General features: G+C 36.7%; 2 protein-coding genes across 4 annotated transcripts; both read right to left on the bottom strand.

The window, feature by feature from the left end:
* Positions 1-84: 84 nt before the first annotated feature.
* Positions 85-13,804, bottom strand: Shmt (serine hydroxymethyl transferase). 3 transcript variants are annotated; one of them, XM_028322187.1, is made up of 9 exons: positions 13,698-13,804; positions 8,938-9,173; positions 7,204-7,319; positions 6,812-6,972; positions 5,708-5,903; positions 4,677-4,948; positions 4,098-4,180; positions 1,996-2,132; positions 85-513 (listed from the first exon to the last, which is right to left on the bottom strand). In XM_028322187.1, the coding sequence occupies exons 2-9, from the start codon at positions 9,129-9,131 to the stop codon at positions 275-277; spliced, it is 1,398 nt and encodes a 465-aa protein (XP_028177988.1). In that variant the 5' UTR covers positions 9,132-9,173; positions 13,698-13,804; the 3' UTR covers positions 85-274. The 3 variants fall into 3 exon arrangements, with proteins under 3 accessions (XP_028177988.1, XP_028177986.1, XP_028177987.1); XM_028322185.1 differs by lacking the exon at positions 13,698-13,804 and adding an exon at positions 9,594-10,004; XM_028322186.1 differs by lacking the exon at positions 13,698-13,804 and adding an exon at positions 9,418-9,540.
* On the bottom strand, positions 2,489-3,823 carry LOC114365582 (N-terminal Xaa-Pro-Lys N-methyltransferase 1-A). The gene is made up of 2 exons (XM_028322188.1): positions 3,236-3,823; positions 2,489-2,763 (listed from the first exon to the last, which is right to left on the bottom strand). Exons 1-2 carry the CDS (start codon positions 3,682-3,684, stop codon positions 2,505-2,507), a joined length of 708 nt encoding a protein of 235 aa, XP_028177989.1. The 5' UTR covers positions 3,685-3,823; the 3' UTR covers positions 2,489-2,504.
* Positions 13,805-18,188: the final 4,384 nt, after the last annotated feature.

Genomic DNA, 18,188 nt, shown 5'->3' on the forward strand with positions numbered 1-18,188 from the left:
TGTAGGAACTAATTAATTGGGTTTAATTAAAATAAATGACACGTTGCATATCTTTTAACAAAATTTTATTTTAATATTTCAAACATAACCATATTCATACATGTATACAAGATAGTGAGTGAGTATGTTACTACATACAAAATGATATGAAATGATTATGATGAGGTAATAATTAGAGATTCCTTAATCTTCTTATAACATTATAAAGAAGGCACATTATGTAAATTAAATACATTTTTTTATATAGCTTAAATCTAGTAGGATGATTGGAATGTTAATAGTTTCCGATGCCGGGAATGGGGAATTTTCGGCTGTAGTCTTCAACTTCCTTTTTGAGTGCTTCTATCTTCGATTTGAAGTCAGCATTTCCTTCAATAGTCTTGTTAAAGTCAACAAGCTTAGGCCCTGAGATTTTCACAATCTCCTTGGCGATATTGAGAGCTCTGTCGATGTAGTCTACTACTTTATCAATATCGGCTTCTTTCATTCCTCGAGTAGTTAACGCAGGTGTACCTGAAATTAAAAGTTTTTGATATTATAATTTGTAATAGCGATCTTAACTCTGTTGTTATACCTCAGCTGCACTACTCGTGTAGTTGGTCGAAGTTAATCGAAGTAGAGAGTGTAGACACACACTTGAATTCCCACCTCGTATCGCCCGACTTCCAATCGTTGTCGGCTTTGGCGCCCGATTGATAGGTCCAAAGCATAACGAAGTGTCTGACTGACTACACTACCAGGCCTGGCTCACTCCGCGCTGTACATCCGATAATTACCTACAGCGAAGCGCCCCGCCGGCGGGTATTATATCAGTCGAGTGTCACGCGCGCGCCCGTCAGGACGCTGGCGTGCGTTGTAGTAGGTACCTAATTCTATGATCGAAGTATTATTTAAAAATGGACATAAAGAGAAATAAATATTGTGCGGCGTTCGGGTGTTTAAATTCGAAAAGAAATCTAACGGATTTATCTTTTTTTTTCGCTTCCCAAAGATGCTGAAAGGTATGTTTGCCATGTAGGTAATCAATAATTCTTAGGATAGTATAGGAACCTAACCTACCATGACTACTGCTCAGAATGCGTTCGTTCGTTTCAGCCAAATGACGCCCACTGCTGGACAAAGGCCTTTCCCAAGGTTTTCCATAATTAATGCGTACTTACCTACATACGTACCTCATTACATATAAGTAGATTAATTATTTTTTCACTAGACAGCAACCCTAACAGCGTAAGAAGAGTTCAGAGGCACGCGATAGAAAGAGACAAAATTTGTAGGTGAATAAAATTGTAGGTACGTAGTGCTGTGCGAGCTGAATTCCACTGTATCGCGTCGTAGCAAGACTCGCATTTACTTAAATCGTCTTGCGGAGTAATCCTTCTGTACCTGTACTATTACTTATTCTGTGACACTACGCAGCTAACTTTGGTTCGCGTCGAGAGGCCGCTGGTCACTGGCGCCAGGTGACGTCACGTGTGCGAATCAGGTGTGTCCACAGGATGTTGGGCTAACGATTCGAAGACGATAGTTGATAGTCCTAACTTATGAGCTATGATACTAATCACTCCCCCCCTCCCATTACATGGCATGTCCCTGAAAAATAACCCCAGATAGCCGGCGCGCCCGTGAGCCCCGCCGGCCGCAGGTCTACTAGGGCCGGGTGACGTCACGTGTGCTCACCGAGGCGGATGCCGCTGGGGTTGAGCGCGCTGCGGTCGCCGGGCACGGTGTTCTTGTTGCAGGCCACGCTGCACAGCTCCAGCACGCGCTCGGCCGGCGCGCCCGTGAGCCCCGCCGGCCGCAGGTCTACTAGGGCCGGGTGACGTCACGTGTGCTCACCGAGGCGGATGCCGCTGGGGTTGAGCGCGCTGCGGTCGCCGGGCACGGTGTTCTTGTTGCAGGCCACGCTGCACAGCTCCAGCACGCGCTCGGCCGGCGCGCCCGTGAGCCCCGCCGGCCGCAGGTCTACTAGGGCCGGGTGACGTCACGTGTGCTCACCGAGGCGGATGCCGCTGGGGTTGAGCGCGCTGCGGTCGCCGGGCACGGTGTTCTTGTTGCAGGCCACGCTGCACAGCTCCAGCACGCGCTCGGCCGGCGCGCCCGTGAGCCCCGCCGGCCGCAGGTCTACTAGGGCCGGGTGACGTCACGTGTGCTCACCGAGGCGGATGCCGCTGGGGTTGAGCGCGCTGCGGTCGCCGGGCACGGTGTTCTTGTTGCAGGCCACGNCTACTGGTTCAAATTGAATGAAATTTTAAATATACCGTGTCTTTACAATGCCTGCATAGCTAATGAAAATTCAGCCTTCTAGTTTTATCCACAACGAAGTTACAGGCGGTCGAAAATGGCCTGAATTGCTTCGAGAAAAGGATGGTACGGCCGTGCCGCTTTTTTGCTCGACTTGGTGGACAGATAAAATAAGATGAACCAAAAATATTAGGCATAAATTAATACATAATTATTTATAAAAGTATATAATTTATTTGCTTCATAATTAAATTAAAAACAATTCAGGCAGGATTTAAGGTTTTTTTGTCAACATCTTCATCTCCTTGTGGTATAAGTGCAAACATATAAACAGGATATATTCCACTAGGGAAATTAGTTTGTTTACATTGTTTGATTCTTTTAAGATTTGCACATTTAAATATTTTTAAATACTGCTTAAGTGAGCGTGTTATAGATGAATCTGCATCATCTTTTTCTACTTTTCCTGATGATGTGACATTTTCCTTTATTATTATAACACCATTATGTGCAAGAGAGTCTCTGTAATAATAAAAAAGTCAATATAAAAATATCAATTTAAAAAAGTACAGACCTACTTACATACCTACTACACAGAGTGACTGGAACTAGACCCGCCATAGCAAATTCCCATGTAGAGGAAGTCGTTTGTCATTGGACCTTCCTTTACCCAGCTAACGTTATAGTTTAAGAAATAGATAGAGAACTAAAATAGAGTGGAATAAATAATTATAAAAATACATATTCACAACTGAACTAAAACTGAAAAAAAAAGAATGGTCCAATAATTCACAAACAACCTCCTCTACATGGGAATTGCTATGGAGGGTCTTTTTCCAGTCACTGTACCTATGTTATGGATAGTTTATCTGACATAACTCAGTTTTCACAATTTTAAATGAGAACAAGTATGCAAATAACATATTCATCTTATTAACTCTACATACATACAGTTACTGAACTTGAGCTTATTGTTTAAAAATTAAATATTAACCTGCATCGTATAAGATAAGTTGTTAAATCTTCATCAGTCAGATATCCTAGGACCCATTGGTTCCAAATGATATCATATTTCCGTTCTGGCCTGAATTCTTGTAATCCAACTCTATAGATAGTACCAATTTTGGATTTTTTATCGATACCTACAAATTCTTCAATAGAATTTATAAACTTTTCATCAGGTTCGACAATATCAACTGACTGAAAATTAGGTATCAGTAAATGTTTTGTTATTCTGCCAATGCCCGCACCACAATCTACAGCCACATTTGTACCTGGTGCATTCTCAAATGACAACAATGAATTCAGAAACAATTGTGATCCATTTATATCCACGTCTGATATAAAACCAAAACCACCAAGCACACCATCCACGGTAGGGGGAATGTCAGCCCAATATTCCAAAGCTTTGTCGTAATTAATATCATATTTATTGCTACTCATTACTCAAAAATATTTGTTGATTTGATAATGTTACTCTTTTATTTATCTTCGTTTAATTTTGTAGGTAGTTTAATTTATGTTTAAGTTATATGGTTTCGCAGAATGACGTCTCCGCGCCGCGGTCACAGATGAGACAGCCGCGGTCAAGCATGTTGTGACAGAAGTAGCTGTCAGGGTGAAGAAACTTCCATACAACGGTCATCGAAGTGAAACTTGCTTCCAAACAGCGACATCGGTGAATAAATTCAAATACTTTTTAACTACCCTAAAACGCTCTAGATGTCGCTGCTCCTGTTTCCTTCATATTTTCATTTTTTTCTTAATTAAAATATATTTGAGAATATTGTTAATTACAATGTGAAAACTTTTTTTAAATGAAATTGATTTGTTTTAATTTAAAACTGAANAGGGCCAGGTGCACGTCGGTGCCGCCGGTCGCGATGGCGTAACCACGTGACATCAGCCCCTGGCACAGACGCTGGGCGTTCTTGATCACCTGTTGAGGAAAGTTGACAGTTTTTTTCAAGTAGTCAAGGTCATTATTCTTATCATAATAGAGTCCACGGATTCCCTAAAGGTAGCCTTTAGCTTTGGTCTTGTGCCACCAACGCCGCGTCACTAACTCGCTTCGAAAGGCGACCTTTAAGACCAAAGCTAAAGACGCTTCGTCTGTGACGCTTAGTTCGAAAGTCTACCTTAAGTGGGGGGCGCGCCCCTCAGGAGAGGTGCAAAGACCTTTAAACGTGGCGCGGAGAATGCATTCCAGACTGCTCGATACAACCAAGAAACAATGTGGACTGGTGGATAGGGGGCGCGGAATTTTTTTATGGTCTCAAATAAGTTAAGGAACCCCTGAATTAGACGACTGCGAGCTAACAAAAGAACCAGATTAATTCCAAAATAATTTTATGGAGTATTATTAACTATGAGTAGTCTGTAAAACGACCCCTATTACAACTGCACAGGAAATCACTGTGCGTGTATATCTTTACCTGCTTCTGGTATTCCACGAACTCAGGCGACGTGGCCTGCTTCATAGCTGTAGCGATAGCAGCAATAGCGTGGTTGTGGGGCCCGCCCTGCAGCCCAGGGAAGACCGCCTGGTTGATTTTGCTCTCGAAGTCGTACAACACTTGGGTGCCGTTGGGCTTGGTGGAGCGCACGCCTTTGCGGAAGAAGATGACGCCGGCGCGCGGGCCGCGGAGCGTTTTGTGGGTCGTTGTAGTCACTATATCACAGTATTCGAACGGGCTGGGGATTACTCCTGAAAATAAAAAAATAATCATTGTAGAGCTCATATTATGTCGTTTTGTCGCTCTGGTATATCTATACCATCTGGTATGGAAAGGGTTTATCAATAGATCAGTTTAGTTCTTCTAATTAAATTAGTAGGCCTAGGTACTTTACTGATTGTAAGTAGTAACTGTGGTAGTAAGAAGAAATGTAGGTAAATAAATCGAAATGTTTTTGGATAACATTGTAGGAAATGTTGTCACTTAGTAACTAAGTATGTTTGTGAATTCTTGCGCAATGTTTAAAAATATTCTATGATAGCTCTAAAGATGTTGTAATTGCTGTATAAGGTTAACAGTGATAAATTAAATCGGGTAGGTATGTCATTATATCACAATAATAAGAGATAAAAGTTCGTTAGCGTCGATACATTATACTGCATCATACGTACTATGAAGAAGGGGCATAGCCCTCTTTTCTTAAGAAACTTATAAACGATACAGATAACTTCGAAATTGTCTTTTTTTGTATGTTATTTCGCTCTATAGCCATTTCGATATCATTAAGCCTAAGCGCAGACCACCAAATTTTAGTTGGCCGATAGTTAGGTCGGGCAGTTGATCAGTATGGATGGAGATGTATGAAATTGCGCAGATTACACCGATTTAGTAGCGTCCGAATCTTCATACAAATTAGTATCGGGCCCATCGGCCAACTAAAAGTCGGTGGTCTGCGCTTAGGCTGACAAGATTAGAAGTTACTTATATGTAGGTTTCCAATTAGTTAATACCTGCAGCAACAAGTCCCGATACATGAGCCATATCAGCCATGAGGTAGGCTCCGTTCTCGTCGGCGATCTGCCTAAACCTCTTGTAGTCCAGGCATCTGGAGTAGCAGCTCATCCCCGCGATAATTAGCTTGGGCTTAAACAGCTTGGCTGTCTCTGCTAGCTTGTCGTAGTCTATCAGCCCAGTTGTAGGATCAACCTAGAAAGATTTTATTGTATAAAGCATTTTGAATAAGAATAAGAACAAATTTTATTACTGTATAATGTTTGATATTGGTGTAGGTACACAACATGTGACCGAAATAGATAACGTGACATGCAAGGTCAAATAAATGATAGCCAATTGAGCATATTGGATAGGTACCTACTCTGATACAACATCAGTTAGTAACTATAAATTAGCTTTCTTACTGATAACAATTCAACACATTATACCTACCAAGAAAATAATTAATTTATTTTAGCAATGCTTTTCCTCAGAAACTAATTAAAGAATGACCTTGTTTAGTAGTCTAAACAATAATTTATTACTTTCATTCAATTAAACTCAAATTCAAGATAAAAATTCTTGTATCAAGTAAACAGGTAAAATAAATTATTCTGAAAATGCGTTTTTCTTCAGAAAATAAACAAAACAATGTCCTTGTTTTGTAATCTAAGCAATAACATTTATTACCAAGTCAATATTTAATATCAAAACAAGTTATTAATATTATTTGTATAACAGATAAGCCATCTAGCCTTCACTTTGGCGTCATTATTATCCAATTAACCAATTAATATACCAACAATAATTACGTCAGAAGAGGGTACGTTTAGATAAGATAACCAGAGAAGGTAGTGTAATAGTTGTTTTCTTTTACTTGACCACGTGATGTAATTTTTTTGCAGTATTATCTTCAAACTGATTAGATAATAATTTAACTAATTTTTAACATAGTAAAATAAAAAAATATTTATTAAATCAGTCAATTTTTTTATGTGAAAGGAGGCAAATAATATTTGTAATTAATCATTAGCTAAGTAAGTAATAGTCATTTTTCTTAAGACAATGTTATCTGGCAATAAGTCATTGGCATTATTTTCTTCTAGAGACTACATACTCACTTTATAGGGCATGCTCTCGAAGAAGATAGATGTGGCAGATATTTTCTTAGTTGCTGTGAAGAAGCCATGGGTCAAGTGACCGCCGTCAGGCAGGTCCAGGCCCATGATCCTGCCATGGGGCTCAACCACACCAGTGTACACGGCAAAATTGGCTGGGGACCCTGTAAAAGAAATAGATTTATTTATTTTATCAACCTAAGTTCCAGTTATATTTTCGAAAGGAACTAGCAAAGGTATTTTTAAAACATAATATTTTTTATCAATAACAAAAAAATAATTAAAAGAATGTTAGGAGAGACTACTGAATTGTTTTTAATTCAGTTTAGTATTTTTTTATATTTTTGGAAAGTTTTCAACATTATTAAATTACAAATTATTAATAAGATACATACCAGAGTAGGGTTGTACGTTGACACCCCAGTCCTTGTCACTCAACTTGTAGGCCTCCAAGGACCTCTTTTGTGCTAAAATTTCTACTTCATCAATAAATTCATTGCCACCATAGTATCTGTAACAAACAGAAAAACATTTTTAATTTACAATGCTATCACTGTGTAAAAAGATACTGGACTTGTTTAACAGATAAAAAAGCTTTGTTATCATAACCACTGGATAAACTTCATTGTTCTTAAGTGTTTGTAAAACATGAACGGGCTATCAGTTGTCCGTGTGAACAAACATCTTAATGAATGCTTGTACCTTCCTTGAATTTATTTTTATGAACAGGAAGCTGCTATAAAAAAGGCATTCTCTAGATAGATACTGAGATTAGTATTCTTATGGTTTTTAATAGTGTTAAAGTTTTATGTTACATTATTTCTTAATGTGCTCACAAAAACAAAGTACCCTCCATAGATACACAGAAAGCTAAATTAAGTTTTTAAGTATAAACTAGCGGCCGCCCGCGACTTCGTACGCGTGGATCTCGTTTTACCCCCCCTTCATCTATCTTACGCGGTTCAGATTTTTTCATACAAATGTTTTTTCCCGTTAACTCCCGTTCCAGTGGGAATTTTGCAATATCCTGTTGTAAATAAGCTTTAAGTTTACTAAGGTACCTGCATGCTAAAAGACAATGCCGGAAATTGGCGTCTTTTTTTTTCGCGCGGCCATCGACCAAACTTTGTTTTTTGATTACGAAATAGTGTAATAAATCAAACTTACTATGACATGTATATCTCTAAACTCAGTCTGAACTGAGTTACGAGCATTAAAAGTTTGATGATTTTCATACTAGATTTGCTTTTTGCGCGCAAAGTTTTGTAAGAAATTGCAACAAACTAGTGAGATTGTATGTGTAAACAAACAATACCATCCATTAAAGGCTCCAGACATCAGTATGGAGCAGAATCAGCGCAATAAAAAAATAGCGCAATATTTTGTTGCAATTTCTTACAAAACTTGCGCACAAAAAGCAAATCTAGTATGAAAATCATCAAACTTCTAATGCTCGTAACTCAGTTCAGACTGAGTTTAGAGGTATACATGCCATAGTAAGTTTGGTTTATTACACTATTTTGTAATCAAAAAACAAAGTTTGAACGATGGCCGCGCGAAAAAAAAAAGACGCCACTTTCCATACAAAATCTGGCATTGCCATTTCAAGCGTCTAACTTAAGCGGTTTAGATTTTTCATACAAATGTTTTTTCCCGCTAACTCCCGTTCCCGTGGGAATTTTGCAATATCCTGTTGTAAATAAGCTTTAAGTTTACTAAGGTACCTGCATGCCAAATTTCAAGCGTCTAACTTAAGCGGTTTAGATTTTTCATACAAAAGGATTTTCCCGCTGATTCCCGTTCCCGTGGGAATTCCTAAGTATCCTATAACCTGCCCAGGAGTATGAAGAATAATTGTACCAAGTTTCGTTAAAATCCGTCGAGTAGTTTTTGTTTCTATAAGGAACATACAGACAGACAGACAGACAGACAGACAGACAGACAGACAGACAGACAGACAGACAAAAATTTTACTGATTGCATTTTTGGCATCAGTATCGATCACTAATCACCCCCTGATAGTTATTTTGGAAATATATTTCATGTACAGAATTGACCTCTCTACAGATTTATTATAAGTATAGAAGATTGTGGCACTTTATTTCTCATTATACAACAAATCTACTCACCTCTGGTTTGGTAGACCTTCTGAATACTTATTGTGAAGGCATGAGCTCAAACATTGAAGTACTGGAACTGAAGTAAAGTTTTCTGAAGCTATCATTTCAAGGCCGGCTTCCTGGCGATGCTTCTCATTTTTTATAATATCAAATAGCTCAGGATCAGTCTCCCACAGGTTGCCAGTCAGAAGCTTGCTTGCCATTGTGTAGTAGGAACTATGAAAGGATCTCACTGAATGATTTAACTGTAATAAGTGTAATATTAAATTAAAATATTTTTGCTTCGATTTATGTCTCCCAACTGTAAAGCGCTCTTTCCAACTGAACAAGTGTATACGACTTTATTATAAAAGTTCACAGTTATTTGACCCGCACTGATAATCTTGATTATAACGCAATAACAAATAAAACTTATTCCATTTTGTTTTGATGCAATGGCCAATGGAACTTTATACAATTTCGTATCAACTGATCAACATAATTACTTACTTAAAATTTGTAATATTTTTGATAGTAAACTTGCTAATATGAACCAAAAAAATTAAATAAAAACAAAAAGTTATTCGTGCGACATAACCTAACTTTACTAAAGTTAACGTGCCGAGCCAATAAATAAACGCGCGGTTAGTTAACGAAAGAGGTAAAAGTCAAAATTGGTTACATACCATAAAGTTCAATTTTGTATGGCCTTTTCTGTCCATGATTTGATGATGATTTACTAACTTTAGACGATTGCATCTTCTAATGACGTCAGAGAAAATATTATAAATAGGTTTGGTATTCATGTTTTACAGCACAATACAAATCACAAAGCCACACAGTAAAATAATACTTATTTAGTTAAGTTTCTTCATAAGTTTATCACTCATGATAACCCATTCTGAACTTTACAATCAGCCGCGTAATTTTGATTGATCTGACGGCACTGACGTTAAACGTCAAGACATTTTTTCGGTCTATTGACAAAAAAGCAAAGGCGTATGGTCAATTTAGCCAGACTATAAAAAGAAAATTAACAAGGCACTTCTTTTGTGTGGTGGCGTCTGAACTCCAAACCCAGCAGTGCACAAGTGACTACAAAATTATTATGGTTGTTAGTAATCGTATCGTACCTACATAACGACTGTAGCACAAATGCAAAGTAAACATTCCGGTCTCATTTCATTAGTGTACCAAGATTTTGTGTGGAAATGTTGTGATAATGCTCTTTTGTTACCCGGATTCAACAATCAGAGCCATAGTACAATTTTGTAGACTTGTTAATGATGGCTTAGGCCTATAGGTAGGATCCCGGCGGACAATCTATGCTTGTTTTATTAATTTTGCAGCTACAGCGGGCCGGGAGATCCTGCGATACCAGGGATACGAGGAAAAGATGCTGGAGGGCTCACCTACACCCTCCATGCTCTTCCATAAGGGCCTCGGCCGCCAGGCTTGGGGATGTCCGGCGGCCATCTTGCGAGTCCCTTGGCGGCGGCGTACTTACACGTGTCCCGTGCGTCGCTAGCAGATTACCCGAGAAGGTGGACCATTACCCTCGAGCTCAGGTGGCCTAGGACTAGGACGGAGTTGCTGACGAATGTCCAACAGTAGGAAAATAACTCGCTCGGAAGGAAAATAACTTTTTTATTTTTTTATTTATTTAACAACTAAAAGACAGTTACAGTGGGACAATTACATTTAGATAGCCTTGGATTACATTTAGGTTGGTGGAATGTTTCATGCATTTCGCGACGTAAAAAAGGCCTAAGCTGGACTTTACGAGTATTGAGGGCATTGACTCCAACCATCTTCATGTTAGAAAGCTTCTAATAAGTTAGTTCAAGTCAGATGCATTCTGAAAACTACGAAAACGTTGCTTAACTTCAAATGTATATTTTTATGTTATTCCAGGTTAGTCACCAGCATGAGCTTCGTCCTGATACTAATTTATAAAGTTTAGCGCTGAACACATGCAACGCTGCCAGTGCGGCCGGAAATAGATTTTCTGTCGTATTTGTTTACGTTAGCCAATGTTGAGGTACAGTCGACATATAAATTCCTATTTGTTTCCTCGCTAGGTTGTACTTAGTAGGTACCTAGTATGCCACATTATATCTACAGGGTGATTATTTAATACCTAATTACAACAATTGAAGTTACTCTTATACATATTTACAACATATTACACATATTACAACAATCTATTACAGTTACTTTACTAGAATTTGAAAATTAATTTAACTGTCAACTGCTGCAGCGTGTTGTAGTAACTTTATTAAGTAGATACGAGTAATAAATAATGGAGTTATTTATTGCTCTTGTACTTACCGGTTAAATGAGAGGAAAATAATAGGGGAAGCCAATTAATAAGTCGATATTATACGACTACTTGTGTATGTACAGCACAGTCCCATAATGGAAAATCAATTGTCTAGTGTCGCGCGTACCAATTTTATTTATTTTATTTTTATTTTACAAGGAAAACAATACAGTGTTGAAACTATGTAGACTAACATTTTAGAAAACTTATAACCATTAACACGTTTTCACATTTAGAGCCTGAGTAATGCTTGTTTATCAATAAAAAAATAGAAAAGAAGTTACCAAGCCAGAGTTACCTACTACTAATTAAATTAAAGCTTAATACAAAAAAAAAGCACCTTTCAAGAATGCACATCAAACCAGTCTTGCCAAAAGAAATAAGATCTTTATGATTAGGTATTAAATATTTTTGTATAAATATATCTTTAAATCAAGATACATAACAACAGAGTAAGAGGCGACTTAGGGACTACACATCAAACAGAGAATGGGCAGCAGCGCTCTCTGAAAAACATCAATCTTTTAAACTGCGATCTCCAACCCGCCTGCCAAGCGTGGAGATTATGGCAAAACCCTCCACTATAGTGGAGGAGGCTCATAGTCCAGCAGTGGACTGTAAAGGGCTGTTGATGATGATGATGATGACATAACAACAGACATGTGTCACTTATTTGTGCATTACTGTAATAGTTACTGTGTATTTGAACTGCGGGAGACGAAGATAAATGGCAAGGCTAAAGCGATACGTGATTCGCCTTGCTTGCGCCTCCAATTTGTCACTGTCTGGATGATGACGACTAGTTGCCGATATATTTATTTATCTCGAAATAACTACACGATATAATAATGATAAATGTTATGCCGATATAATGGAAATCTACTTTTAAAAACATCAAGATAAAAACAAATAAAATAGATTTTTCTGGCAATCTATGACTCAGCTGAGAAAAATAATTCAGTTCTTCTAGCTAATTAATATTAAACACCCTTTATCTTAGCTCATTGCTATTGTACGTATTTATGTTACGATTTGTTCGGTAAGTGTATGTATTTCCTTCTTTCAGTTTATCAGCTACGATTTCTAAGATTTTTCTTGTCTGAGAACTTTCGTAGAATGCAACTGGGTATAATTCAGTTTATCCTTGTGTCATGGTTATTATGGTAAGTACTTTCTCATTCAACTCATGACTAGCAATAGTTAGCAGATGTTTGATTTATCGTAGCTCGCTAGCTTTGCTACGAGCCGTGGATTTATCGTAGTATCGGAGCTTTCGTAGCACGCTACGGATTGCTAGGTTGTCGGTCGGATAATTGTATTTGTGGGTGTTTATCGTACCGTATTATTTATTTATTACATCAATCACAGAATATACCTAAGATCATATTTTACTGTAGTAATTTAACTTACTCGTAAGCCGAACTAAATAGGGTTCATTCGAGTATCTATAGCTTAGTAATAAATTACTTATTAGGCTTTTAAGATTATAATGTCTTCGTAAATTATTAATAGGGATAAATTGATGTTTTGATTACTCGTTCTTATTAGCTTTAGAATTGCAATAAACTACTAATCCTTTAATTTATCTTTATAGCTAATTTCTTTTTCGTTTTCTAATAGGCAACCACCGACTTTATCGAGTGATGAGACGGCCCTTAGTCTTGGAAGATTTCTACGGATTATTTGGTTTGACGTATTCTTATCTCGTAATCAGATACATATTAAAATTATCTATTTGTTAATAATATTGAGCATTGAATATTCGGCTCAGGTGCAGGGCTAATCTCTTTTGGATTGGAGTACCTGACGTATGCGCGCAATAAATAACGCATTATCTCGCGGCCGAGTGGCGCCGCCAGCGATCGCTACGTGATTGATTTCTTTATGAGCTCACCGCGTTTGTGAAAGTAAAATGTTCGAAATATGTTTACAAACCCATTCGGAAAGGATTGAAATATGATATGGGCATTTGTGACGAGATATCAATGTGAAAGATTTAGGTACAAAGTGAATTATGATACCTACGAGTTTGGTTGATTCAAAGGATAACCGTTCAAGACATCATTTGGTATGGTGTCTAATACATAAACAACTCTGTAAAAAGACCCATTTGATTTGACCCATTCTAATTAAATTTGTTGCAGGATTTAAAAAAGTGGTAAAATTGAAAGGATAGATAAAATATAAAAACACATGAATATCGGAAAACAAGACCACAATAATATCAAGACCTTACATAGCAGACTAGATAATATGAATAATGAAGTTAGGCAAATAAGACATGGATATTCCTTTTACTAATTTATTTGGTGAAAAAATAAATTGTCTTCCTCATAAAATATTCCATTGCTGTAAATGAAACCTAAGAAACTCACAGCGACAAAACGAAGTAAATTCCACAAAGAAAAGTTGGGTGGCACAGTGACCGTCCACCGCAATTAGCTTGATGTCCAACTTTGATACCAACCTTGAGGATTGTTCTTTGTCTTCCCGCCTATCGATTCCCGGTCCCTTGACTTAATGATGGAAATCACACTTTCCCCCCCCAATTCTCTTAATTTAAAACTCACTTTAACGTTTTTTATTAACTTATTCTCTTTTATTCTTTTATTTAACCGACGCGACGTCTCTAGGAAAATATCAACTAATACTTTATCTTTACACGGCACGAATTCATTTATGCATTTTTATATGAAGGTAGGTATGTAATCGTTTAATCAATGAAGATATGGTATGATAGGAGCTAAAGCGCCACATTTGTTTTTTTTTTTATGTCTGCGTCAATTCAAATGGATTGAAGGAAAAATGTATAAAGACGGCGAATTTTTCAGTATTGCATGTAATTATGACTTGAGAAAACATTGATTTAACAAGTTCCACAGATGTGAGAAGAATTCGCCGAAACAAATATGTACAACGGTGGAGCAAACGAGATCAATGCGGTGAAGCGCAAAGCCAATACTAGTAATTCTGGTGGCTTTGTGCGATGCAGGGTTGCCAACCTTTAAAGAATGCACTATCCATGACATATAACGAATACCGGAAATCCGAATATAAAATAGAAACACTTTTCCTTTTCGGGATCTGTTGCTTAAAGATTGACTGTGACTTACTCGTCTCGCTCGCTACTTATAGGTACTTATTTTTACATTGCATTACACAGCAATAAAATCATTATCCTTTATTTTTCTGAATTAAATGATAATGAGTCTCATGTAGAATATGACTGTGGTCTCTATAGTGTAACGAGAAAAAGTTTGGACATAGAAAAGTCACGTATTGGTTGCTTAATTTTTCTCCCCCGAAACTAATGTTTATAAAGACCACCTTCAAGTAGACAACCTTGACTGCGTAATCTGTAACCAGAGCGACATAGTAATTGGGCAAGTTGCTGAAGAAAATTGGAACTAACAAAGACCTGAAAATAAGATTTAAGTGGCTAATTAATCTCTTTAGCTCGTCTGATGGAGATCCATCATGTCGAGACTGTCTCGTTAACGACGAGAATAAAATGTTAAACTACTTTAATCTATATTAGTTATCTTAATTACCGTACACATAAACTGATCACATTAGCAAATAACACTAAACTTTTACAAGCATAAATGTAAAAAGTTTTAATGAACCCATAATAACTCAGGGACAGTCAAACTTATCTTATATTAACTTTACTAATTGCCTGTGGCACAGATTATTGTATGGTTGGGCTTATAAAAATGTATCTTTCGCAAGTCACATTAGGGTTACCTACATTAATTTAATGGCGCCTAGGTACTATTTGCAAAGGAAAAAATCATTGTAAAATAATTGGACCGGTGCACAAGCTTAAAATTCTCACAGAATGCCTAGAAAATCTAGAATGTAGAGTCTAGATTCTAGCGTAGATGTTACACTACTTAGATAGATTTCTCTGTCGGTGTAGAAACATTATAAATTAATGTATCTTACGTCAATTAGGTAACTATTTATATTATACACAAGGGGACCTATCGACTCCAAATCAGTTTCATGACTATTCTATGATAAAGTGATCAAATTGTTTCGAGTACTCGGAGGTACTCGCAAATCTGTCATAATAAATGCGGATCAATAAAAATGTCGGTGTTTTTCTAGTGCCTCCGCGGTAATGGTGTCATAACCGCAAGCCATTTACTCCTTTCTCCGCCTTATCCAACAGGCAAATGGCTCCGAAGTATATTTCTACCGATTTCTTTCAGCTTTTACTTCCAGCTGCGTATTAAAGCCTTTCATGTTTAGTGAAAACATTTATGTATTTAATTCTAAAATGAACTTGCCTCTGTCGAAGACTAACTATTCTGCATTCAAAATTATAGGTTCCACAATGGAGTGATTAATTGCTCGCTCGGGATCGGTTATGTAGTTCAAAACAGTATCATTAATATCTCCTAAGTACATAACATAATATATCAATTTTGATAGGCTCATTTGAGCATGAACAAAATGTTACTTCATTAAATCAAATAAGTATACTTACTTATATGTAGGTATATTATGTTTTGATCAAATATAGAAGTGGATAGCTAAACAAACGTTATTTTAAATAGGCTCTACAAAGTAAAATAGAAATACCTACATTAAACTACTACATTTCGAATTAAATATTTTATTGAATTGTTTATTTTACCGGTGTTATAAGAAGTTATTGTTGACACTTACTTTTGTAGGTACTTATAAGCAGTAGGTAGGTACTTAAAGTATAAGAAAATGTAGAGCTAATAAACACCACATATTTTCAGTATTATGTAAGTAAGTAGATACTACTACAAAGAAGCGACTTAACCCTTTCGGCTATCACATACTTACATTCGATTATGTTGGACCCGATTGCCACGCCTGTGGTCGTTAGACGCTCCCTTGAGAAAAGTTTGGAGATGTTACTTGCGAAATCTCATGATACGAGTATAATCTTAAAATCATTTGAATCAGGCGATTGGTTTTCAAAATCTGAGAATGTTTGAAACTATTACGGTCTAAAAAGATTCGTGGTCCATTACTCTATCCATTACTGAGGTATTCACTATTATGAAAAGGCTACCCTGCTCCTTTTATTTGATGTAAGTAATTGTACAAAGAGGCCATAAATAATGTGAAACTATTTCTTCACACTTGACTTACTTCTTCGTTTTTGTTTACGAATAAGATAAAGGAAAATATTTTCTTTTGCGCAAGTATGAACCCTTGAACACGGTTTTTCTATACATATTCTCTTCCCGTCGACTGGACAAATAACTGTTTAGATTGAAGTTTTACCTGAACATATTGGTAGAAGATCTCCGGGGGAATTTGCTCGCTTGAACGCTTTTCTTTTGTGACAAGCGAAGTACGAGTACCTACTTGCCAGCTAGATTTACATTACTAAAGAATTTGTTATTTACTTTTATGATTAAGAATCTATTTCGAACCAATATGTCTTTTTTGGTGGATACTTAGTTATTTATAAAAAACTTATCATAAGTGGTAGGTACCTACTTAAGCTTATCTACCAATAAATATTGGTTATCAAATTGAAACAATTCACCAACAGATAGATTATTTGTTGTTAACCAGCAGTTTTTTATTTCAATATTCGGCTATTTATTACTTATTTACTTGCATAAAATAAATAGTTATTTACGTAAACCATTGCTTTTTAGGTAATACCTTTAAAAATGTAGCTTTCTGTTGAGTAACAAGATCTTCGAAGTGTTAACATAGTGCTCTACTTAAAACAAAAGACAAATAATGTTCCTTTTTAAAACTTCAACAATAAGCATCTTTGGCACTGGGCGTTAACTGGATAAAGATAAGTTAAGAAACTTGACACTTTCAGGAGGTTTGCCAAGTAGTGAAGATATAGAGACTCTTTTAGATTTACTATTATTTAATATCATCCTACGTATAAGTAAGTTACGTGTTAATAATTATGAAATAGGTACTCGTAGATAGCAAGCGTGCCAACTATTGTTTTAATGATATCAACTGAACCAATTCAAAATCAAACATCGTCCGAGTAACTACTTCTACTTACGTCACGTGGCAGGAAAGTTATCCTGCCATTCAAGAACTTTTCTGCCCCAGCGGTCACCGGTTCTTCGCGCCGTGTACGTAAGCTTACGGAATACCCAAGTTCATTTTAACTTAGTTCAATTTTGTATTTTCTTATTTTTCAGCTTTGTCTTGTGTGCAATAAAGTACAATACCACACCACACAAAACTGAAAAAGAAATGTAGATGTGTCCAAAAGTAAACATCCAATCATGTTCCAATATTTCCTGATTTTCAGAACAAAATGAATACCTTTAAGTAGGTAGTGGGAGGAGGATAAATGAGAAAAGTTTAATTCGTGTTGAATTTATTTTTTCTAGCAAAAAGATAAATGACATTTTGGTCTTTAAATACTTATATTGTTTACTTTTACTTCAATTAATTACTCAGTTACACTAATAAATACACCATACATTTTAAAATTCTTTTTAAATACAATGTTTATACACATGGCACATACATCTACCTACATTTTATTTACATACATAACCATTTTTCTTTTAAGAAAAAGCGATAAATAATTCATGCCCAACTTAGATAAATTGGTGTTTCTTAGAACTTGACCAAACACGCGAGCTTCGAATGCCCTGAACTAAGTACTAAGGTAGGACTTTATTATACTGTTTCGTCGACTTATTTTAATTTATCGTCATTTGGTATGTACGTTGCGATCGCAGTTTACACATAAATAACGTGTAAAACTTGGGTGGCTAAGGCTATTGACAAAAAGTAAGTTCTAATTTTTGACAATATAGACATTACAATTGCTTTTAGGCTACTCCTTGCGATTTTCCGTATAAAACGATAAGCCGCAAGATTACACATTGCGTAGGTACCCTCATTTCGGCCAGCATATGAGATACCATGTACTTAGTAAGAATTATACGTTCAACAGAACCTTTTGAAGACACAG

This window comes from Ostrinia furnacalis, unplaced genomic scaffold (genome assembly GCF_004193835.3).
Source record: "Ostrinia furnacalis isolate ACB-3 unplaced genomic scaffold, ASM419383v2 OfSCF7604, whole genome shotgun sequence".
Taxonomy (NCBI): Eukaryota; Metazoa; Arthropoda; class Insecta; order Lepidoptera; family Crambidae; genus Ostrinia; species Ostrinia furnacalis.

Excerpts from the sequence above, each read along its gene's own strand:
- Shmt (XM_028322185.1), bottom strand. The coding sequence starts at position 9,713 with ATGAATACCAAACCTATTTATAATATTTTCTCTGACGTCATTAGAAGA. Across the intron at positions 6,973-7,203 it reads CAACGTACAACCCTACTCTG|GGTCCCCAGCCAATTTTGCC; the intron begins GTATGTATCTTA and ends TTTCTTTTACAG. Across the intron at positions 514-1,995 it reads CCCCAGCGGCATCCGCCTCG|GTACACCTGCGTTAACTACT; the intron begins GTGAGCACACGT and ends TTTTAATTTCAG.
- LOC114365582 (XM_028322188.1), bottom strand. The coding sequence starts at position 3,684 with ATGAGTAGCAATAAATATGATATTAATTACGACAAAGCTTTGGAATAT. Across the intron at positions 2,764-3,235 it reads ACTTATCTTATACGATGCAG|AGACTCTCTTGCACATAATG; the intron begins GTTAATATTTAA and ends TTATTATTACAG.